This window comes from Toxotes jaculatrix, chromosome 3, assembly GCF_017976425.1.
Source record: "Toxotes jaculatrix isolate fToxJac2 chromosome 3, fToxJac2.pri, whole genome shotgun sequence".
Classification (NCBI taxonomy): Eukaryota; Metazoa; Chordata; class Actinopteri; family Toxotidae; genus Toxotes; species Toxotes jaculatrix.
In genome coordinates, this window is record NC_054396.1 from 5,181,386 (window position 1) to 5,206,447 (window position 25,062).

General features: G+C 39.7%; 1 protein-coding gene across 1 annotated transcript in view; it reads right to left on the reverse strand.

Annotated features, from left to right (window-relative positions):
• Nucleotides 1-25,062, reverse strand: part of cntn4 (contactin 4) — a 97,366-nt gene that overhangs the window by 48,947 nt on the left and 23,357 nt on the right. The window contains exon 4 of the mRNA XM_041033436.1: nucleotides 16,217-16,312. Coding sequence (XP_040889370.1) covers nucleotides 16,217-16,312 — 96 coding nt within the window. The remainder of the gene's footprint in view (nucleotides 1-16,216; nucleotides 16,313-25,062) is intronic.

The window sequence follows — 25,062 nt, forward strand, 5'->3', positions numbered from 1 at the left end:
AGGAAGTCCTTGTGTATATTAGTGCCTGATCTTTCTTAGTTCAAGTTCCTTATTACTTCCTTGTATCTTACCTAAATAATCTTACCTTAAAGTGCAAAACATTTCATATTGATTACAGGTTATAAGGATGTATGATGATGTGATGCTCTTGAGCAGACAGTGTATGATCTATAAAAAGGATGAAACACATCTAAACTCAAAATCATTATCCCTGGTTGAGCCACAATTGCATATTTGACTTTGACTAGTGAATTCTTGAGTATTTCTCATAATTTAAAACAGGTCTATTTTCCTCTGTTTCAAACTTTCAGAATTTGGCAGGAGCTGTACAGACATGCTGTTATTAAATCAACTAAAGGTGTGACTTATCACCAACAGGAAGTGGCACTCATGTTGACAAGTACCTGTCACACTGTTAAAATCAATGAACATTGTTGGAGTTTAAATGTCAGCCTTTCCCCAGTGTCACTTCATTGTGTTGGGTATTTCAAAATGAGCAAAACACATTCTGAAGACGTGAGATCCAGATACCAAAGGACTGGATCTCAATCATTTCTTTCATTCCTTTTTTTCCTCTGTCTGTCTTTCTTTCATTCCTTTCCTAATCTACTGACATCAGTGGTGTTTGTTCCATACACAACCTAATGGATGGCTTCAGAAAAGGTGAGAATTTAAGGCTGAGTTCATTTTAATCATCTTTGTACAGTGGTGAGAAACCAATCAGGACAGGAGACTCAGTTCAGTCAGTAACCTGGTTCATTAGGCTTCCAGTTTGACATCATGAGACGCTTTTAAGAAAGTGAAGTAATCATAAAAATCAATGACCTTGAGAATTATTGATGATTTGATGAAGTAATTATAATTATGTAATTACAGTGTAAAAATAATTAATGACTAACTGCTACAGTAGATGAAATTAAGTAATTATGAGACTCATTAACTTGGTCAATAATGCAATTTACGAGTGAATCAGTGTTTAAACTGGAACTGAATTTTTTGCACAAAATTGCAAACAATGCAGGTCTTTAATAACACTATGTGATTAACACAAAATTTCATTGATAAACACCCTTTAAAATCACTACATCTTGACATTCACCAGTATTTACAATCACAATTCAACCACAGACATCATCTCTCCCATGAGTTTCACAGAGAAATCAGAAATGTGATGCAGGAGATGCAGGAATGACTGCAGAGAAGCATTGCTACAGCATTTTTTTTTTTTTTTTTTTTTTTAAAGGAGATCTAACCTCCTGGTGTCCTGCAATTTCGAGAAACGAGCATCATTTTAAAATGCAAATACACTATGTCCTCCATATATGAAACACTGTATGCTGTCAGATAATATTTGCCATGCCTCCATTTATCTTTCAGTAGCCGTGTCGAATGCATTGAACACACTCTCAGTAATAGTCCTCCATAGGTCAGGGTTGTTGATATGAGACCTACTCCTGGATGGGTTCTTCACATTATTGATGTTGACTCGTCAAATCTGAATGTTGTGACACAATCTGCTGTGCTGGAGTTTTGTAGCCCGTCTAACTGACAGGCACGTGCTGCTTTCATGCTGAGCTTAATCAAACCCTACCTCTTGTTAGCAGACTAGCAATTAAACAAAACAGTCCAGGAGGAACCCTTTGCTTCCTCTCCCCTAGCTGCTTGGCCATTTATCACAGCATGATCCCATCCTCCTGCTGGCTGAAAGGAGCAGGTACTGTACCGATCAGCACCATTTTGGGCTTGGGCTTAGGGTTTGGATGCTGTATGTGTGGAGCTGAACACAGAGTAATGGCACAGCAGAAGTCCGTGGGGACACAGGACACTTCAAGGCAGGATAAGGCATGTTGTTTGTGTTTGTTTCCTCTCCAGTGCTTTTGGATTATGGCTGCACCTGCTCTCGTTCTATGTTTAAAACCCATATGCCTACACGGCACAACATGAGCTGCAGAATACCACAGAGAGCAAAAACATAATGAGATGTCTCACACAGCTGGCCGAACAGTCTTCACAAAATCATCCAGGGCATTGATTTTATGGGTTACACAATGCTCTGTGGTATAAAACCTGGACATCTCTAAGACAAACTGTAAAAGAAATCCAGCTGCCCTGGCAGCATCACTATCACTGCCATGGTAACAGGAAATCAGCCTTATTTGTATTATGACAACAGCAGCCTTTGCACCTGAGCTCTAAATGAAAATTTTAGACTAAATTCTGAAAAACTGGTGTTGCAAAGTGGAAATATATTATCAGTCTTGGTGTTGCACTTTTTGTAAGATACAGTAATTGTCACTGGCTTCTTTTGGTTAGTTAAAAAAAAAGCGTTTTGAAAAGATGATCCACTGGAGAGGGGTCTGCAGAAGTCCCAGAAGAATTGGGGGTTTTCTTTGTGGTTTCCCTGTAGGTTAAAGATCACTTTGCAGAAGTCACAATGAATAAAGCTGCTTCACTGACATAAGGAGACGCAGGAGCAGCTTCAAAGGACAGGTCTCACTGAATATTCAAAGGCTGAACAAGACGTGCAAGTCAGACATGCCCGTCTCTTCGGATAGCTAAGATCATGCCCAGATTGAATTGTGATAATGTAAAGATGGAGCACGCAGACAAAGAAGGTGGGCTGTAATCCCAAAGTAGGCCTATCATTCTTTATGAAGGTCTGAAAAGGAAAGTCTCTATCCGTTTGGTACACCTGTGGAAGGACACATGTACAGTTGTGTGTGTATATACAGTGCGCTGAAATGTTACTCTACAGTATATTTACTTAGTATATTTAGTTTACTTTCCACAGGTCAGTTAAACTGAATAAGCTGTCATCTCGCCACCTGCCGAGCACACTCAATGAGCAAACAGCCAACACTAATGCTCATAGCACTAAAAACCTCTTCTATACAAGTTAGCTGATGAATCAATCAAATCAGTAAACACCAAAAGATATTTCATATTTCTTTCTTAAGGGGATGTAACAGTATTGCTCTTCCATAGCAGGGGGACAAACAAACAAAAAACAGAATAAACAAACAAAATAGATTTAGGAAATTCTGATTTTTATCTTCCAAAATATGGGTCAGATAAATGCTATATCCTACACTTTGCACAACGCAACTTGATAGCATCTTTTGTTAGACACCTCCCTGTTTGGTAAATACCCCACGTCTTTCAAAACTTCACACACAGCCTTTGGAACACAGGCGTCCGATTGAAAATATGAAGTCTGAGATAACCAACATGTCCACTATCTTATTTTCTCGGATTTTAGAAATAGCCTCAGATGTCATTATACAACTGTGTTCACAGGCTGAGTTGTTCTCCCCATGATGAGTAAACTGACCTTCATGCTTAAAACAGGTAGAGTGCACCTTTAATGTCAGTATATTCTTATATTTAATTTTCAATTTGAATGTTTCTATTTATTTTATTACCTCACTTCTGCCACATACACTGTGCACAGCAAAACCAATAAATCTGATCCCTTCATCCATGCAAGACATTCGTTAGAGGATGTATGCAGGGTGAACACTGCCACTCAACGCTACAGTTCAAATAAAGCCTGCACATTCAGTTTACTGTAGAGGTTTCTTCGGCTCTGTAAATATGGCATCATCCAAGTCAACAAAATGCAGCAGGTGACATCTAAGTAAACTCACTGTAAAGTGGAGCAGTCGTTGAAAATGACTGCGTTGTCGGGCAGCCCTCGTGTATCTGTTATAGAGAGTGACGTCAGTCAGCAGCTGAAAAACCAGCCATGTTTTTTTTTTTTTCCTGTAATGTCATTAATTTCTGCACAATACAGGCCCTGGCCTGCTTCTCATCCCCCTTCTGCAGCCTCATAGCACAGCCAGCCACTGACACTGTCCCCAGGGGCGTCTGCCCCTACTGCTTAAAGCAATACATATTCATTTAGACACAGACAACGTTTCCGACAAGGATTAACAACAACAGCATTAAAAAAAATTCTTTTTTTGCCAATAAACAAAGCAGCCATCTGTCAATACAAAAGGACGTCTGCAGTTTTACTGTTACATCAGGACGGTCTGGCATCATGATATATTATCAGTATCAGATGCCTCATCACTTGATATTAATAATACATGTAAGAGCACAGTGTGACAACAATATGCATTTTTAATCACCCAATTACAAAGCAGTGGGATGTGGGAATGCTGCAAAATGCACAAATTTACAACAAAACTGTGGCACACTTGTCCTTTTCTGGGCTGAATAATTCTCTGGTTACAGATGTCAGTACCATGGTATTACATTCATGAGTAGGATGGGTTGCTGGGAAATGTCAGACAGGGTAAAGCATGCTGATCGGGTACAATGTGATCTACATTTTCTAAAATATTTCCAGAGCCGTGGAGAGGAGCACTCACACAGCCAAACAACATGGCCACAGACCGAGTATAAGAAAAGTCTCAAACTCACAATTTGGTCCTATTACAATCTACACAATCACTGATTTAGGGGAGCATCTTTGAAAGGCTGCCTCTTTGCCCAGAAACAAACAAATAGAAAAAGAAACTCAGAAAAACGCCTCCTCAGTTAAACTACTGTCATCCCACATTGTGTTACTGACTGCTGTACTCCCATATCTGCTCCAGGCTCCAGGAATCCTCTGTTCCACTGTTTCCTTTACAGGACTGGACAGGATGCACATGCTCCGTGCTTTCAAAGCACAAACAGGGTCAACACACACACACACATAGACACTAGGAAAAAAAAAAAAACACTCAGAGTGGAGAGACGCACACAAGTGATTTCAATCTTGAGTGCCCCTTAAAGGTCTCTACCCATTAGAAAATAGAGGTCAGCAGCATTAGGTCCACGACTAAACACAGTAATCGTGTAGTACAAAGGGTGCGGCTAGGTCACACTAGCAGCCCATTAATGCAGTTGGCTTTGAAAAAGACAGAAACTGACAGCCTCTCAGCTCCTCTTGCTGCCTCTGATCCACAGTGACAGACAGGAGGGGAACTGAACCGCACATCTGGGAGAAGCGAACATTTCAGAGGCGGATTGGTTTAAAAAATACTACTCGTGTTGTAACCAGGTTGTGTTAATCCATTCCCCTGCCTTGGACTCTGCAGATAGTAATTACCATATATTTCTGGCTGGCTCTGACATTGGCCTGTCAGCTGGAGAGTGAGTGCGTGGATGCAGCATGGAGGCAGCACCCCGCTCTGCCTTTGTGCTCGGATCTGGCCTGGCAGGGTGTGTCATGCCGGATCTGCACTCAGCCTCTTCTCCCTGTCTCTCCAGTGCTGACTGTAGGAGCAGGTAGGATCTCTAAAGACACTAGTCACATTAGGAAACATCAGTAGTGGAGGCCAAAGTGATAGTAGTCATGTTTTGATTATGTTTACAATCTGAACATTTCTGTCTTTGTCTTTGTCCCCTGTGTTTGATTCAAAAAGACCCACCCCATTCTTCTTGAAATGGTTGCCAACACATAGACTGTACTATTTTTTTACCCAGATTGTCTCATTCTATAAAAACACATGTGCCATTGACAGTGAAAAAAATGCAATCTTGATGCACTAAATACTTTAAGTTGATTCAATTCTGTTGATTCAATAATTCCATTAATTTAACTGAACCTGAACTGAATTGAAATTAAAGCCAGAGAAAATCATTTGAGCAGCGTTGGACAAACTATCTATTTAAACTGTAATAGGTTATCTCCTTTTTAAAAAAAGTTTGTTCAGATGTCGAGGTATTGAATTTCACATCATGTTTTGCAAGCTGTGGTCTATTCAAGAGCAATTCCAGGTTCAATGTCCTGACTGAGGACAGTAGAAAGAGTCATACATCCAACTCTTGGACTGATGACTAAACTGGAGTCATTCCATTATATGCACTGACACTGGGGAGCAGGTCACCCAGTGCATGCTGGGAGGTTTTTCTTCATGCCTACCTTGGGATGCTACAAAATAAACCAAATAGTAGTAGTCCAAATAAGAAATAGGATTTTAGTCTGTGAGAAGAAATAAAATGGTTACAGACCTTTTGAATAACAAAATATAAATTGAATGAGCAGATGCATCTGTAATCCTTTAAGATGCTAAAATCACATTAAAATTCTACATCTGGTGGCTTTACATTGTATTGAGGACTTGATAATCGCTGATTAGAGGGGTTTTATGGTCATGTTGCAGGTTCATATTTTGAGGTAGGTTGTAACATGGATGGGTAGTGGAAGTGAAAAAAAACATCTTATTTTTAGAAGTTCCATATTTCTTTTAGCTGGAGTCACAGTTTTGCTTTTCTTGTCCACTGCTGAATGAATAAAGGATGACACTCACAGCTGCATAGGTGACTCTGTACATGTATGTGTACACACACACACATATGTGTGTGTGTGTGTGTTCGTGTGTATGCATGTGCTAGAATGTGAATGCCAGTGAGAAGAAGAAAAGGAATGATACACACTTGTCCTACGTTTTTGACCTATACAGTATGAGATAAGTGATGGTGTGACTGGCCTGGTTTGCTTACTCTTCTATATCTGTCCTCATTTATTTATCTTGGGATTTGTCATCACACCACTGATATTCCTCTCTAATCTGTAATATATGTTACAGTAACAGTGGTAGGTGATAAAGAATGTGTGTTGTAAATAAAGGATTTATTTTTGTACATCATGATGTTTGTACTGTCATGTAGGTGAAGTAATGTGGTTTCAAATAAAATCAAATACATAAAAAAAAATCTTGAGCAAACTGTAAAAAAAAAAAAGGTTAAAAAAATTACAGCATATATGTGGTCAAATCTAAATTATGTGGGGTGTGATGTTATTTAATTAAACTAACCACCAAAAGACAAGACAAGGAAACACCAGAAAAACTGAAGAGTGTGTAAAAATGGATGAGTGATCATCAAATGTGCTCAGAAGAAACAAATTAAAGTGAATTACAATCTGTCTATCACTGGAACATTAACCTTTGATGTCTGCCTCCAACTGTAACTTCCTTTCAAATACACTCATCAAGCATTTCATACAGGAACACCTGCCTATTTGTGCTATCATCCAACCAGCCAATCGTGTGGCAGCTGTGAAATGCATAAAATCATGCAGATACAGGTCAGCAGCTTCAGTTAATGTTCACATCAAACGTCACACAAAAATCTCAGAGACTTTCAGTGTAGCATGAGTGTTGATGCCAGACGGTCTGAGTATTTCTGAAACTGCTGATCTCCTGGGATTTTCACACACAACAGTCTCTAGAGTTTTTACTCAGAATGGAGCAAAAAACAAACAAAAAAAAAAAAACAAAAAGCATCCAGTGAAGCAGCAGCTCTGTGGACTGTTGATGAGAGAGGTCAGAGGAGAATGACCAGGCTGGTTGGAGGTGACAGAAAAGACTTTGATAACACAGATAACCACCAGAAACCAACTGTGGTGAGAAGAGAAGGATCTCAGAATGAACAACACGTCCATCCTTGAGATGGATGAGCTACAACAACAGAGACCACATCAGGTTCCAGTCCTGTCAGACAAGAACAGAGGCTCACCAACACTGGATAACTGAAGACTGGAAAAACATAGCCTGGTCTGATGAATTTCAGCGGCATGAATCCATGGACCCAACCACATCCTGAGTATGGTTGCTGATCATGTTCATCCCTTTATGGCCACAGTTCACCATCTTCTAATGGCAACTTCCAGCAGGATAATGCTCCATGTCAGTAAGCTAAAGAGTGGTTCATGAACATGACAGTGAGTTCAGAGAACTTCAGTGTCCTCCTCAGTCTCCAGATCTGAATCCAGCAGAACCTCTGGGATGTGATAGAACAGATTGGCAACTTGAATATGCAGGTGATAAATCTGCAGAAATGATGTGATGAATCATGTCAACATGGAGCAGAATCTCAAAGAGTGGAATCAATGACAAGAAGAAGTGAGGCTGTTTTGAGAGCAAAGGGAGGGAGGGAGGGAGGAACTACCCAGTATTAGTGTGATGTTCCTAATGAAGTGCTCAGTGAGTCTAGATCACAAAGAACACAACACAGACACAAGCCGCAGAGAAATCCAAATGTTATGAATATCACTGTTCCCTGAAGGAGAACAGCAAGATTGCAACATACTATCTGATGCAGCTTTAGCACAGACTCTGGCTTGCATCATTCTTTCAACAGGTAAAACTGAGCGCACTGGGATGCATGGGACAACATGAATCCTCAGCGGTCCTGCACACATGAGACAGCTGAGTTACAGTGATACAGCTACACACAGGTCAAGTCAATAACCTCATTTTACCATGAGTAAAAATTACCTCTGGAAAATATACATTAAAAATAAGAGCTATAATTAACAGAGTACTACGTAGATCAAGCATTGCATTGAAACAATGTCGTGATGGACGATTTAAAAAAGGGATTAAAATTAATGCAGCAGAACCAGAGTCTATATCTCCTTTTATATTCCACGTATTCTTCAAAACCTGGTGCCGTATAACAGTCAGAGATTCAGGTGGGTCATGCTCGTAATGGCTAAGATAGCCTTGAGCAACTAGCCTCAAGCACATATGAGGAGCAGGTGACAGAGGTCTGGTGAGTCCACACGTCCAGATTTCATTCATTTTCAAACTTATAGCCTTCAGACCTAACTGAAGCTGATTCAAGTGACATTACTAGAGGGAATTTCACAGAGCTCCCTCTGGAGCCACAACAGGTTTTATACAACATTTTCACATATGCAGCAGGACTTACCAAGACCTGTAAACAGACTTTGGAGAGGTGGAGCTCCCCTTTAAGGTCATTAACGGCCCTGTATATTTTGATGCTATTTTGGGACTAACTAATTTCTGTGGTATTTTGACACATCATTGACACTGATGAACTAAGCTACAGCTCCAATGCTCCGTAACAAGTTCCAGCTTCTCAAAAGTGAAGATTTGTTGCTTTTCTCGGTTTTGTATCATCATAAAATGACTGTTGCGTTTTGGTCTGCTGGTCAGATAAAACATGACATCTGACACTTTGTCAACTTGGGATGTGGGGAAATTGGAATTGATTGCAAGTGATTACCATTTTTCACTTTTCTCTGACATTTCACAGACTGAACAATTAACTGAGAAAATAATTGAGAAAATGAACTGACAGTGAAAATGATCTTTAGTTGCAGCTTTGAACTAAAGCATGGTGAGTGTTGCCACTAACTTCCCAGGTATGCTCTATTCCAGAAGCCTGGACACTCTTTGTAAATATGTACAGTTACCAAGTGTGTACAACAGCAAATGTAAAGGATTCATGTATTAGATATGATTATTTTATCATAAATCTATGGCCAATGCAGAGAGCAAACATTGCCTGATAACACTAAGTAAACCTGGTCTGTGCAAAGCCCACACACGCAGTAGACAATCCCACTAATTAAGCTGAACTCTCTGCAACATACATGTAAATGCATCCAAAATATAGCCGTAAAGGCTACCCAGCTATAAGGTGTTGTGGATTCAACTTAAAACTGCAGGCCAGTGCTCTGCTAAGCAAGCTAGGTGCTGTGGACGGAGCTGTCATGTTTTCAACAATTGTTATTTTCCCCTTGCAAAGCAGGTGACAGCACATTTCTTCTGGGATGAAATCCCCACGGGCACAGAGGGATTTGTGTTTATGTAGCGGCACCGGGGAGCCTGAGGACATGACGTGTGACTGTAGCCCAGCAGAGAGGATGGAGGTGCTTGCACAAAGAAAAGGATACGAGAGTGTCTGATTGAAGTTTTGTATACACACACAATCAGATGAGCATGTATATATGTGAACCTACAGTATGCTCCACATCCTTTGACACTGCCTCTGTTTTTGTCCATCATACCCCACACACTGTCATGCACACACTTCAAATGCAACAATAACAACAGCTGTGTGTACTGCAAACTTTAAGGAGCTTAAAAGGAGATTTAGGAAGCATGTCACTCACACATGTCTTCTGGGGAATGTGCGTGCGCTACACTCAGACTCCTCCGTGACCTTTTCATACGTGATTAGAAACTCCAATCAACTCGGAGTGTCACTCTCGGCAAGTACAGCATATCCCATTTCATGCTGCTGTCATGTTGTTGGCTGCTTGTCACTGAAGTTTCTCTTCACTGTAAGGTAACTGCTACATTATGTCAGAAATGTAAGGCTTTGGAGAAAAGGCTCTGTGAGCTCAGCAATGGATGGTGTGACAGTGACATGTGATATTATTTCAGAGAGCTGAAAGTCCTCAGACAGATGAAGCAGGGAATGTGACTGACTATGGGACTGTGAAAGGAAATTACTCATGGAGATTGTAAAATGTGTCGTCTGCTAATCAGATTAAGGGCAGAATAATCCCTGGTGGAAAAAAAAACGAGAAACTACTAAATATGAGTCATGTGCAGTATCATCAGCAAATACCACTGGAATAAACATGTTCTTCATCATAGCATGGAGAGATTAGACACTGAGAACAAACTGTGATGTTACCTTCATCTTGTGGTGTCTGCAAAAGGACGTCGAAGATTATGTATGTGACACTGAAAGCCACAAAATTTAAAAAAACACTAAAAACCTGCTGGTTTCAATGCATTTGCATTACTTCTATTAAATGTGGCTCTTTAATAATTCATATTTGTTTATAAGTAATATCTTTTGGAAGAATGCTGTTCATTCCTCCAGTCGAGTCCTACACCCAAAGAGAAACTACTGAAGCTGACTCATGGTGAAACAGAGTCTTACTCAGACCTCTAATTTCGCAGTGGTATGTTCTGGAAATAAGACAATATGAGCAAAACATGGTCTAATCAGGGCTCTGAAATACTGACTACTAATAGTAATATGTCCTTTTTGCAGTGCATCTCTATTTTTTCTTTATCTTCATCATCATGGATCACACAGAAAATAAGGCTATTTATTGATGTATGATTCTTGCAGGAGGATGATTCATCGCTAATTCACTTTAACAAAGATAACAGCCTGCATGCTATTTTTACCCTCGCCATTACCATCATAAACTTCACTCACTTTAACTCATCAAGATCAGAATGTTAAATTTGTGAAACAGAAGAAGGAGAACTTTTCCACACATGAGGGTGAATTAGTAAAATGAAGAAAAAAAAACTGCCTGAACGTGCACGGACTCACCGTGCTGTTTTTTTTTTCCGTTAATGTGTTATCAGTATGTTGCATACTGGACCATCACCAAATGGTTTGGTTAGTTTCTTATTCCTGCTATTTAGCCATTGTTTTCATTTCATTACAGTATGTTAAAATCAATAATCAGGCTCTTAAAACTTTTCTGAACTGTGTAATGCATTACAGTGAATAACAGGTCTGCATTAATCAGTCCGTTACATTATTTTTATAGATAGATTAGATAAAGCAATGCAGACATTTCAAATCAGGCTACAACTAAACTGCATTTACACGCAATTCTTTTGCTAATGGTTGCTTTTCAACCAATACTTTCCTTTCCAGGTCATGTGTGACACCAACATTAGTTTGATGAATGCCACGTGATTATACTGGACAGCAGTGAAAGGCTGCGGTGCCTCAGTGAAAGTGAAAGTTTTTTTCGTGCCTTTTCATGTTCTACCAGGGGCAGGAATCCAGGAAGCAGCTCAGTCATCAATCTCAGTTGTGGTCTAATTTTATTGCAAATCTGTTAGGCCTGTCAGAAGAAATGTAATGGTGTACGTTTTCACATAAATTGATGGAAACAAGATAACTAATGAGGAAAAGGCCAGCTACAACAGCATGATGTGAGAGAATACACCCAGGATGTGAGAAAACACAAAAATCTCCAGGAGGCCTAAAAAGGGAATGAAGAGTGATGATGATCACAGAATACAAATTATATCTGTGAAATGTAGTTTTTCTGATTCTGAGGCCTATTTGACCTGGAGAGAAGACTTTCCTGTCCTGACAATTTACAATCCAAAAATTAAATTTCAAAGTTTGTGTTTTTAACTTTGTTCGTGTAGGTGGCACTGTCCTGATATAGGTGACTGCCATTACAGGGTCGTACTCGAGAGTCCGATTTCCCTGCTTCTGAACAGAGGGAATATTGGACATTTTCATGGTTGCATCAGGCGGCTTTGAGCAGGTATAATAAAGCATGGCAACCCTTCCCAAAACCCAGAATACCTAACTATATCTGAGAAAATAAAACATGAAAAAAAGATGATGATACATATTCAGTGCTTGTAGTGCTCCGTTGCATGCTTAGAGTTGGAGAAAATCTTTCATATATTCAGTCATGTGCAGTCATATTACATGACATTGCTTTGGCATAGAGGAGCTGTATCTCAGTGTGGCATCGGCAGCCTGACAGCCAATAACAAGACAATAATGACTGTCAGGCCACCTAAGCCACCTTCCTGCTCTCACAAGGACCTCATTGCATTTTAATCAAATTCTGCATGTGGGTGGCACTTTCAAGGAAAAGCTCTGCACATCCCTATTCAGCACCATATGTTTGTAGACCTTCCCATGGTGGTGGGACCCTTAGTGTATGCCCAAGGCTCTGGTGGGGTTCCACCTGCTGGGGGGGGGGGTGGGGGGGGGGGGGGTGTGGGGGGAGCTCTCAGAGGACACATTATGCATGGCAGACAGCTGTCCCACCCGCTGTATGCAGCATGAGCTCGTCCATGCAGAAAGACGTGTTGGGCAGAAGAAAGAGCACGAGAAAATGTGTGGGGACGGTGATGGAGGGAGAGAAATTTCAAGGGAATATGGAAGCATGAAGGTGTGTGAGTGTGTTGCTGGTAGGGAGAGCTCACATCTGCTGTATAACCTGAGACAGCCCATCATATGGTGTGTCAATGTTCAGTGGATGTTTATGAGGTTAGTCTGTGTGCTGCTACAGATCATGCATACATCATAGCTGACCATTTTGCAAACCATGCTGCTGCTTTTTACGAATAAATGACAATATAGAAATCAGCATCTGTTAGCAAAAGCACACTCTACTCATGCTACATTACTCTGTTCGCTATATATATATATATATAGATAGATAGAGAGAGAGAGAGAGAGAGAGAGAGAGAGAGAGAGAGAGAGAGAGAGAGAGAGAGAGAGAGAAGTTTAAGAATAAGGGTGGTGTTTCCTCATAAATCCCAAGAGCAAACCAACAATGTATTAGTACTTTCTGAATTCTCTTTCCTTTTTCAAAAAGGCTCACTAATTAACTAAAACAGTGGGGCACTGTAGCTTTAAGTGGACTTCACTCAACACTCCAATGGAGTATTTACAGCAGCAAGACAGTGTACATCAGTGAACCACAACATTAAAAGCAGTTAGACTATTATTTCTATAACAATCAAGCAATATCAAAAGGAGTCTGCGTCATGCTCTTGGAAAATTTTGAAATTATCCACTAAAAATTATAGTTTATACAAATATTTGGCACATTTGCAATATGTAGTTACAGGTCATACACTGCCAACCACAACCAGTTAACAAAGCATTGACTACTTTCACAGAATGAGCAATCACCAAGTATAATGAAGTTTAGTCAGACATATTTTGATTCAGTATGTTTGATGCCACTCATTTCCTTTCCAGGCCAATTAAATTTAAATTACATCAGAATATAAAATGAAACTGCGATTGGCCGATTAATGGCAGAGCTTTCTAGTAAATGGATATCCTATCCTCCTCCTTCAAGGCAAGCACTTTGGTTTCCGCATGACGTGGAAAAACAAATCTACGTTGCCACTTTACCGGCAGTACTTCCTGCTACTGGCACAGGCAAGGGCCATTTAAGATGTAACAAAAGTAGCATATCAGGTCAACAAAGAAAACCAGCACTGGCAAAACACTTAGCTCTTTGCCTGCTGACTGATTGCTTTTCATTGTTGCCAGTTTGAATACTGATGCCCTGACCAGCAGCTTGGCTGAACATGTATTTGTGTGTGTGTGTTTGTGTGTGTTAGCGCCAACAGCCTGCCGAGGATGTGTGGGGAAGCCTGTTGAATCTTGATCCGGTGCCTGCTGTTTAATATTTTATTCTGACGAGTGAATGGATGGATGTACTGTAACTGGAACTGAATATACTGTTGTGTGCTGATATACATTATGTACTGGAGTGCACAGGTAAATGTTTTATGGTGATTTTGGTGAACTGGTTGGTTGTTCTTCATGCCAGTGAGTCTAATTAACATGGAAACAAACATGCATCTTAAACATATTTCAAAGCAAATGGTTTCAAAGTAACCATTACACGACAGGGACCAGCCAGTGTACAGTAAATTGGAGACACATTAACACACTCTGTTTACTGCATCTGCTTAATGCGAGAAGGACCCCACAACAACCAAGTGACAAGTGATACTAGCTTCTGTTACAGCTGAGACATGTAACTCACTAAAATGGACTTCTAATTGACAGCTTGTATTGGCTCTGTATATTAGTGAGGAGACAAGTGTCTTGAGGGGGCTTTTCATGTGCCTGAAGATGCCTGACATGTTGGAATTATTTCCCTGTTGGTCTTAAAAACCAGACCTTAATTGGATTACTTCAGCACAAATTGGCAGATATGAAAAGACTCAGCGAAGCAACTGTTTGCGGTATAAAGGACAATCAAATACAGGCATGTCAGCCGAACTATTTGCAAATAAATCTAAAACTCCAGATTGCCACCGAGCTTGCCAAGCTTTCACCAGATAAAACCCCCAAAAGGTTACAAACTCCAAACAATTACGATCAATTCCAGGCAAGCATCAGTTTTACCACCGCAGACCAGTGCATGAATCAGGGATCTCTGTTATGTGGATTGTCAGTTGGGGGGATGTAATCCAAGCAGCTGCGATGTGTAGCGGTTCCAGTAAGAGAAGAGAAGAAGCTCTGAAAGGACACATCTGCTGCAATTAGACACAAAATATGAAGAACTTTGCTGGAAAACTAAGTTTTAATTCAGACATTTAGCTTCACACAAGGCAGTGGGCCCATCCAATTCATGCCACATGTTCCTCAAATATCTGTGGAGTGTGTAGCAGCTGAAGAAAAAAATTACCAGGCCCTCTTTGCACACTGCTACCTTTGCAGCATTTTAAAAGAATAGTTTGACATTTTGGGGGAATACACTTATTTGCTTTCTTGCAGAGACTTGGCCAAAAATATTGATACCATGCTCATGTCTGGCTCAATATAAAGCTTGCCTTCATAGCTAGAACTCACTGGTTTGGTTTTTAAACTTTGGTTCTTACATCTTAATTGTTCCACTGTATATGATCCACTATAGATATCAAATATATATAAAAAAACTGAGTTTCTGTATCAGAATTCCTCTTGTTTCTCTTCCTGTAAAACAGTAAAATATGTTTTGATGACTCATCTTGAATTCAGAGGCGTATACATGAATTTATCCAATGTGAAAATGGGATTAAATGGAATTAACTAATCACAAAAAATATAAATAAAACTTTAGCTTGTGGGTCCAAGTAGCTACTAACATTATAGGTGAGGGGTGTGTGTGTGTGGATATTAGTTGGCCAAAATCACTGTTTACGTTTCCAAAATAACTTATTTAATTTTTTTCTAAATTGCCCAGATTGAATCTAACACACATTTACATTACACACGTTACATTACATAAGATAAAGACAATCTTAACATCCATCTCACTGTGACCTTAAACTACTCCAGTCTTCATGCTATTCTACACCAAGCTAATCCTGACTACACCCTCATATTTAGTTCAGATATAAGAAGGTATTTATCTCCTCATCTCGCTAGCCAATTAGCACATTATTTGTACCTTATTACACTTTATATAATCCATCCAGAGCATTGTTTGCTTTCTGCTCGAGAACACATAATGATGAATAAATTAGGCAACACAATAGTTATGAAGTGAGGCATAAAAATAAGGCTTGAATCAAAGCGGACCCAGCTGTAGGCTCCTGACAGCGAGGCTGTCGCACTTCCCATGGCCTGACCGAGACAGATCACACCTGAGCAATGCAAGACTCACATGGAAATCTTTCAGTCCCCCATGGCGACAGATGTAAGGTGTTGATTACCAAGCTAAAGGTGCCACCGAAACAGCTGGATCTTAAACAGCAGAGTCCCAACCAAACACTAAGCGTTTCAAACCGCAAATACCCATCTGAAAACATTTCAAACAGCACAATCTCATTCACATTTTGTTTCTCGACCAGCCAGCGCCTAATTTCCAGTTTAAAACAGACATCTGTTTGCTTGCCAACTGGGTTGAAAAGTAATTAAAAATGAAAATGTATCGTTTTACCTCCAGAATGTGGTGGAGGGCCGCAGAGCAGAACCACTCCTTGACCTTCACGGACTGATACAGAGCTTCTTCTGTGAGTCTTGAAGTTTTCCAAGTCTGAAAAATAAAAATGGCACAGTAAGTAAAATATCCCCACAAGTCTGAGGCTGATCCATCCGATCCTTCAACACATGAAAGTGCTGTCATGAACAAATGATGTGTGCTATTATTCATATTTTTCTTACTTCATTGTTTTGGTTTTGCCTCTTACTGCTATTCAAGGTCACAGCCTATAAAGCAGAACATAGGAGGTGGGGAAACACTCACAACAGGTTGCAAGTTCATTATAGAGCTCACACTCACACTGCTTCGCTCACACTGAACCAGAAAATTCCTGGCCTAGTTCTTTCTGTGGACAGAAACTGAGGTTTAGCACTATAAATACAGTACCTGTAAACTCTAAACCTGTAAACAGGGGCTAAGGTCCAAACACACACAGCAGGGCAAACTACTGAACCACTGCACCTCCCTCATAAACAAATAGTATACAAATACAGCAATGCCATTATCCTCTCTGTCTTCACTTGTGTAAGGAACATTTTCAAGAGTGGGGGGTGGTGGGGGGTGGATCTTCAAGACTGGCTGAATCTTCGGCAGCAACAAACTGAAAATTACTGGGTGGTAAACAGCCTTTGGCTTTGCCTCAGGCCAAATCACCCCCTGTGTGCATCTGTGTATATTGTTGATATCCAAGGCTCATTGTGATGGTGCCACATCAGAAAGAAGTGAATTAAAGGGCCCCCAGTGAGGATTTAGGCTGGAAGAAGACCGTAATAACTGGTTAGCAAGTTTTGGAAGATTTTATGGAAATAAACACTGCGACGTAGAGTGAATAAATACAAGAAAGATGCAAAAAAAACCCAAAAAAAACCCTGATTTTTCCAAAAATGTCTAATGTACGGGCTGAGCCTCAGGAAACTGAAAACAATGTGGTACTAAAGGAAAACAAAGCAAATACAACAGCCTAAAATATCAGTATGGAAGATAACCAGGACATCCTAGATAACACAGCGTAACATTCATGCATTTATATTTGTTTCAATTTGATATTATTAAATCAAATTGTACATTAAGTTGGTACTGGAGGGCTGGAGACTTTATTCTGAATATGAATGAAAATAAATATGAATTTATCTGTACACGTCTGTGGGCTTTCTCAGCACTCTTTCACATTGGGACTTTTACGATGAGGTTTGTTTGTGGCTGAATGACCTCATCTATAACATAACAATTTACTGGTGTTTACTTATTTTTAATACATTTCCTTGAGGGACTGAGCGTTTGCATTCCTTCCCAATTTCCCCCTTCTATTGGTAAATGAATTTTCAGAGCATCAGAATGACCTTATTTACTGCAAACTGCAGTGGATTGTTCCCTCTTCAGGAAATTCAGCAAGTTTCAGATGTACAGGAAAATAACGTGGGTGAAAATCAGGTTTAACTAATTGGCTTTTAAAACATCTGGGAATGTTTGTGAAAAACTACAAAAACTGAAGATGGTGAGCCTAATGAAAGTTTCAATGAGTCATGTGAGGCAGCAGCAAACCTCAGGATTTTCAGATGGGACTCACAAAAAGAATACAACAACTTGACATCGTCTTTGTGTGTTTTAGGAGACAGAATGAAATTCAGTTCCCGTGGATTGTTGGACACTGGTCAAGTTTCCATCCAAATGTAGTTTGAATCTTTAACCAAATTTTCAGAAAATCAGTAAAAGGAAATTCATAGTGATGCAAGTTTCCATTCACTACTGTTCAGTGAATATTAGGCATTGATTCGTCGAGGTAAACTCTTGTTGGTGCTAATTTTTCAGTCAGGTGCTATTAAACCATTAAACAATATAGAAAACATGATGAAATTATATGACATTTATGTTTGTTTCATGTTTGTCTGTGAAGATTCTCAGTCATCCAGGTCATGGTATTTGCAAAAGCTGTACAAAGGCAACTGGACCTGCTTGAGGTTCTGTTCTTTGATCTGTTCTGCTGATTTTTCGTCTCTTCAGTAGAAGTTCTCTTCAGAGTGATGTTTATGCTGCGTGTCATGATTAATTCATGTTTGAATTAGTCTGTTTCCACTGTCAAATTTAGTTTTTATCTACACTATATGCCAACTTTTCCATCTCTGCAAAGTGGAAACCTTTTGGTGGGAAAGTTTTTTTTTTTTTTTTTTTTAATTTCGAGCAGTTCCATTCAGGTGTTCTTATGTACAAATTGAAAGTATTAATAAAAACAGGCACATAGAACATACTTATTTGTTTCCTCCCAGTGCACCAGGAGCACCTGCTTTGTGTGACATCTGTCATGACTAGCCCCCATTGCCTGGTGTATTTATTTCAATTCTTTTAATTCTACCTTTCTGCCTGTCTTGAGGGTTTTTGCGTTTGGGTCCTAGTCCTTGCCCCCACTGTGACAATATCCCTGTCAGACAGTGCTTCCTCCCTGGATTCATTTCTCCTCTTACTGATTTTAAAAGTCATATTCAGTGAGGTATGTTGAACGGCATGTTGCGTGTAGCAGAAGACATACAATATAACCCTGCTCAATAATTGCATACTTGAATCAGGGCTATTACTGTATCCAGTACCCAGCTGCAGTAATTGTATGCTGTGGAAGTCCTGCATGTGCTAAATGCATTATGCAAAGAAAAGAAGAGAGCTGAAAGAGTTGAAATCATTTGTGACACACACCCACTAATATGAGCCAAACAGCAATGTGCAGCCCCACTGCGACGCAGAGAGGGTTGCTGTGGTGGGTCACACATGAGGGATTTTAATTGCTCCGGTGGTAATCAGGTTACCTTTCATTCATCACGCCCACCACCACTAAACATTACAAAGCCATTCCTGGTCTGGTTTTGACACCAACCTACTGTTAAACTGAACTAATTTTCTTTTGACAGCTGATGGAAACAATTGCATGTCATAACCACTCCCAACATTTCTCTGCGCTGATGGAGTACATCCTGATCGAGCTCGGTAAATGTAATTCACACATCACATGGAGGCTCCATGTCTGCACTGATAACTGAGTCGGAGGATGGGAGGGGATAAATATGTTTGTATTGGAGCTACTTAAATCGGAGAACAGCTGTTAAGCAATTTTCAAACATGAGGTACAGACATTTTAAAGAAACAGCAGGAAAACATGAAACAGTTACAACAAATTGTAGTTATGTGGCAACATTTTTTTCATTAAATATCTTTAAACAGTACAAAAACTATCAGTTCTTTAACTTGTCTTGCTCCATTTCCACAAATATTTTATTTATTTTTTGCATTTGATCATTTTGTTTATTTATTTATGGATTTTTTTAGTTTGTACATTTAGGAGTGCTTGCATTCTTTGAGGTCAAAGTGCAATCATTTAAGTTCTAAGTTTTTTAAGTTTTAATTTAAACAAAATAACAAGCTACAGTACAGTAATATATGACGACAGGTGATATGGGGTCTCAGATTTACCCATATATATTCTCCAAATTGGATTAATTAACCTTAATTAACCTTGCTCTTTAATATGCAGCATATTCTCAAGTCAGTGTGAGCAGCGGTGCTGACAGGGGTGCTCTCTTTGCAGACCTGCTCGTCGCAAAACTGCAACCAATCCACTTTCAAACGAGATTACTGATTAGTTCAGCTCCAAGTGATCTAAATGTAAAATTATTGGGCTCACTGATTTATGAAGAGGACTATAAGGTCAGTTAATATATGTCATATTGGCTGCAGGACAAGTCAATTAAGAAGCAGCCTTTAATTATTTCTTTAAACATAAATCTCTTTTTAACCCACAAGCATAGCTTAACTAATAGCTATTTAAGACTCTTAAGCCCTATTAAGAAAGCAATTCCTGATATTTTTTCTAAAGATTAATGCCAGATTTAGGTCAGTCAGATGTGTCTACCTCAAGGATATAAAATCTTCTAAAACTATAAGCTATATGGAGAGGGATATATGTCATTTTTATAACATATAGTTCACTGTGGTATTACCAGGAATTAATTTACCTTTATCTAGTTTTGATAGAGTGCCGCATTTTAAGAAAAGACATACATTTTTGACCCTGTTTCCATTTAATGATCTATAAAGAAAGTATCTATAATGTCAAAAATACCTCCCAGTCTTCCTGGTATCACCTGGTCTATTGTGATGTTGTAGATAGAAGAAAAAAAAACTGCAGCAGGACTTTGCTTTTGTTTTCCTCTCTGTGTCTCTGTGGTGCTCAGTCAGGTACACGAGCTGAGAAAAGCATCTTGGTCATTCCCAGTGTATACACGCTATGGATTATTCACATTTAAAAGCAAGTTGTCAAAACACACTAAGATGAGCCCACCGCTGAGAAAGTATAACAAAGCGAGGCAGAGGTTCATGTTGCCCCTGCTCTGGCTGGATGGTAGCACATCCAACCGTGTTGATGGAGTGTTGAGCCCCCAGGAGCTGATCGCAACTGGTAGTGTTTGTGTTCCAGTTTCCCATCTGCTGCAGCAGAGACCGAGTCACTGTGCTCCAGTGGGTTTCATCGAGGATTGTTTGTGTTTGTGAGGAAGGAGCATGAAGGACTCCAACCTTTAAGAGATAAACTGAACCAGGGCATGAGAGAGAGAGAGAGAGAGAGAGAGAGAGAGAGAGAGAGAGAGAGAGAGAGAGACTGCCTCCTGAGAAAGTAGTAACACTAAGACAAGATTGCTGTGCAGGTGGAACCAACTTGACAAAGTTTTCAAAGTTTATCTATTGTGCCCCCCTTTCCCTCACAAACACAAGTTTTTGGACCTAAAGGAGACACTGATTTTCTGTAACACTGCCAGTGAACTCGAGAGCAGGACACACCTCATCATTTTCTCTTGACTTCAGCTTTGATTGATGTGTTTGCTTGATGAGCATCGTCTGATTTTCTGTTCTCACCTGTCAGAAATCTGTCCACTGTCTTTCGTATTTTAATTTTCTCTGTCTGAAACCTGAATCTTGACAGGAGCTCCTGTTGGTTTATTGTTCCTGTGTGGACCCGCCAGGTGGGGTCTGCTCCACAGTTTGAGAACCACTGAAGGTTCCTAATCTGGGGGATGTGAAATATTTCAAACAGGGCTATAGACCATTGACCAGTGGTGGCAAGTAACAACATAGATATTTCCATTTTATGCTAGTTGATACTTCAACCCAACTACATGTCAGAGGCCCACACTGTACTTTTAACTTATTTGTCAGCTGTGTATAGTTTAGATTTTCCATACAAAATCTATGATTACTTCAAAATACGAGCGGCTGTAATCAATATTTTTATAACAATATAAAAAGAAAAGAAAAGAAAAATGGACCAATGTGTAAAGCGATCGGTTGTAGTGATGAACCTACAGAAGAAGAATTATCAGCTGAATCAGCAGCTCCCCTCAGCTCTGTCCTTACTGTGGTGCTTCACTCTTGTGGCGTAATTTCAGCCGCAGCAGGCAGCTATTTGCAGTGAAACATCCAGTGTGCACTACCTGCTCAGCACCAAATGGCTGACAGACACAGTCAGAGACGACCTGCTGAAGAGCCGGATATTTCCCTCAGGAGCTGATAGAGATCAAAAACAGAGCTGAAAGAGAGTGATTACATTCATCAGGTGGCCAGAAAGACAACTCTAAATGAGTGATAATGTTGCTCCGTAACTAATGTAATGTAATGTAATGTAATTAAACAACTGATTGCTAACAAGGTCACCTTAAATGGTGATGTCATGTCAATGCTGCGTTCACAGCTTCTCCACAAAGCCCCACAGACCTGAGGAGAGCTGCAGATCTGGGTGATAATTCTTTTTAAGGTTCGTCGGTATGAATAGCCCCTTTCACACTGTTTACACACTGCCATTTGATAAATTATTATTGTAAAATTTAAGTTATAGCCCCTTTAGGTATAGGATCAAAGTATTTCTTCCAGCACTGCCATTGAGGACTTTGAGGACATTTATTCAACACAGCCTGAGGTTGTTTGAGGGAATGTGAGGATTTTACAAGGACGAGTGAATTTGATAGCTTTCAGGGTTAGGTTTTTGCTTTTAGGCCAAAGGAAAAAAAAAGAATAAATAAACTGAAATTTAGTTGTTTTTTTTTTTTTTTTTTAATCAGAATAATATTCTTGGCAGTGTTAACACGGTATGAAGTCTTTAGGTCATTACTCAAGGGAACACGGTTGGCATAAAATTTCACTGCATGACTACATGAGTAAAGAATGTGAAAAAAAATAATACAACTTTTTCATGACTAATCCAATATTTCTTTGTTACTTGTTACATTAGCATTTTTGAAACCATGGATAACTATGGTTATGTCTCTCATTTTCCCCTTTTTGCTTATACTGGCTCTTCAGACCAATAACATTTTTTTTTCAAATGATCACATTTCAAAGGAAACTGGTTGAACTGTTCCATTACCTTATTAAAAAGATCATAAACCAAAAAGGCTGGGAATCACTGAAATTGACCAAAAGCATATAGTGCTTATTGATCCAGCATGCTTATTCAAAGTCATATTTTGAATTCTGGTGATATGAAATTGACATTTATAATTCCCTATATCCTTATAATAAGCCATCAGTACTGCAAAGTGCTACACAATGAAAGTGCCTTGCTTAACCTCCATTATTTGTCATTAAAAGTTTCCACTCTAAAAAAGAAATAAGTATTTGCTGCCATAGTGCTTTCACCACCTCTACCATAGAGCGTAATGCAACCTCAGGAGGTCTGTTTCTTCTGTCCAGCACCTCAAGTGTGAATTATTTACGCGCCATCAAAGTGGGAAAAGAAGTGCCGCATTAAACTACTCATAACATGTAAATCCAATCATTTGATTTATGTACTTGTTTGTTCCTGCTCTGTCCTGGAAAAAACAACACGTCATCGCCAAACCAGAATAATTGAGCATTTGAGTGCGGTCCATAGATGCGATGACAAATTCGCTGTCTATAGTCATTTTTACTCTGCAAATCACTGTCCTTCCAAATTATATTTTCTGGGCTGTGGGAAAAAAAAAAGTCTCTCAACACTGGCGGGTAGGTAACCAGGTTGTAAAAGTGCTTAAAACAGAAGGACGGAGCAAAGACGTCTGAAGATCTGAATTTAAGATGCTTTCTTGGGGCTTTTACGACGTGCTGTGAATTCAATCTGGTCTCTGTGCTTAAATTAGGTGATTTATTTTTATGGCTTGTCATATTTTACAAATAGCTACTTTTCAGCAGCTTTTTAAGGAACGCTGGCTGCCTGGTTATCTCTTAACTGTCACTCAAAGGTGATTAGTGCCACAGCAAGGCTAATTGACTTCCCTGTTGTCAGTGGGCTTTATCTCTGGCTGGTGTGGCTCATCAGAGATCACTGATGAAAGCTTTTAGCTGAAATGTCTGCTCTGCTTTTTCTTCAACTTCTCTGCACCTTCAGTTAAATGAATTATTTTGGCTGCATGTTACTTTTCCACTCTTGGAGATTCACTAAAAAGCCACAGATAGGAAGAAAGACTTTTCTTAATCAAACATGGTTAGAACTGATGGAAAAATACTGTTTCAGAGACTTACTGAAACAAGGTGGCCACTCCAAAATGGCGACAGAAGCGTGTGTTTTTTTTTTTGTTTTTTTTTGTTTTTTGAGTAGCCCCGCCACTTACTTTCATCTGAAGGCACGATAGAAGGTTAGATAAAAGCACCCAAGCCTCCCCAAAATACGAGCCTAGAACAAAGTAGACAAGAGCAAGAGACATCTAAGGTACTGAATTTATTCCAAAACAGTCTTTTTGGCATTATTTTTGGCTGAGATCAAAGCTGTTGTGATTTGTGAAGTGGCAATGTCTACTTCACTAAAGCCACTGATTGTCCTTGTCCACATCCACAGACGTGGCCTTGCCCGTGCTGAAAGCATGCTGCAATAGTGGTACAATCCAACGCTGGCACCCCCCCAGCACCACCACCCCACTATCCCTCCCCATCTATCCACTCTGAACAGCTAAAAAAAAAGAGCAAAAGAAGCATTGTTGTGAAAAGGGCTGGAGGAGAGCCGCGAAAAGCATAATTTACAACACGGTACGGCCGATGCCTTCAGATGCAGGGGGACATTGTGTGGGGGCTTTTCTGAGCACACACAGCTGTGCACATGTTCACTTTGAGTTCAAAAGAAAGCATGAAAGCACGCAGTTTGCCTGCAAGGGATATTTCAAATAACATATCCATTTAATTTGTCACATAAAGGAACAGCAGTAAACGTAACTCCTTTCAAATTTTCATTTAAAAAAAAATATTAAATTGTTGTTAATTAATGTTTTCTACACTGAGTGATGCATAAGCTTCAGTGTCATTTTCAAAAGGGAAGCAGCTAACAATGATTAATAGCCTCAGAACGGGTAAACGTGATGTCCCATCTAGATCCATTAGCATCACTTATTACAAACCTGGGCTGGCATTACGAACAATGATCTAGATTAGGCTGATGATCACATCCCAGACATATGAGCTTCCCAAATGCCAGCACAACTTATCATACTTCAACAAGCCTGTCCAACTGTGACCGTGAAATTCATCACAACCTGCGACTCCTTAAGGATGCTCTTTGTCTTCAAGTGGATGGTGGCTTGTGTGTGTGTGTGCATATGCATGTGTGTCACTGCTCTGTTTGAACAGTTTGCTGGAGAATATAATCACATTTAAATGAAGGTAATGTTTTTTGGTTTTTTTTAAACCTGTTTTAGAGGCTTTTTTCTGGCTTTCCTTTAACCTCTCATGTCATATCAGTATGTAAGCACCTAACAAGTATCCAGTTCAGTTCCATTTAAAGCATGCCACTCAGTCCTCAAGAGGCC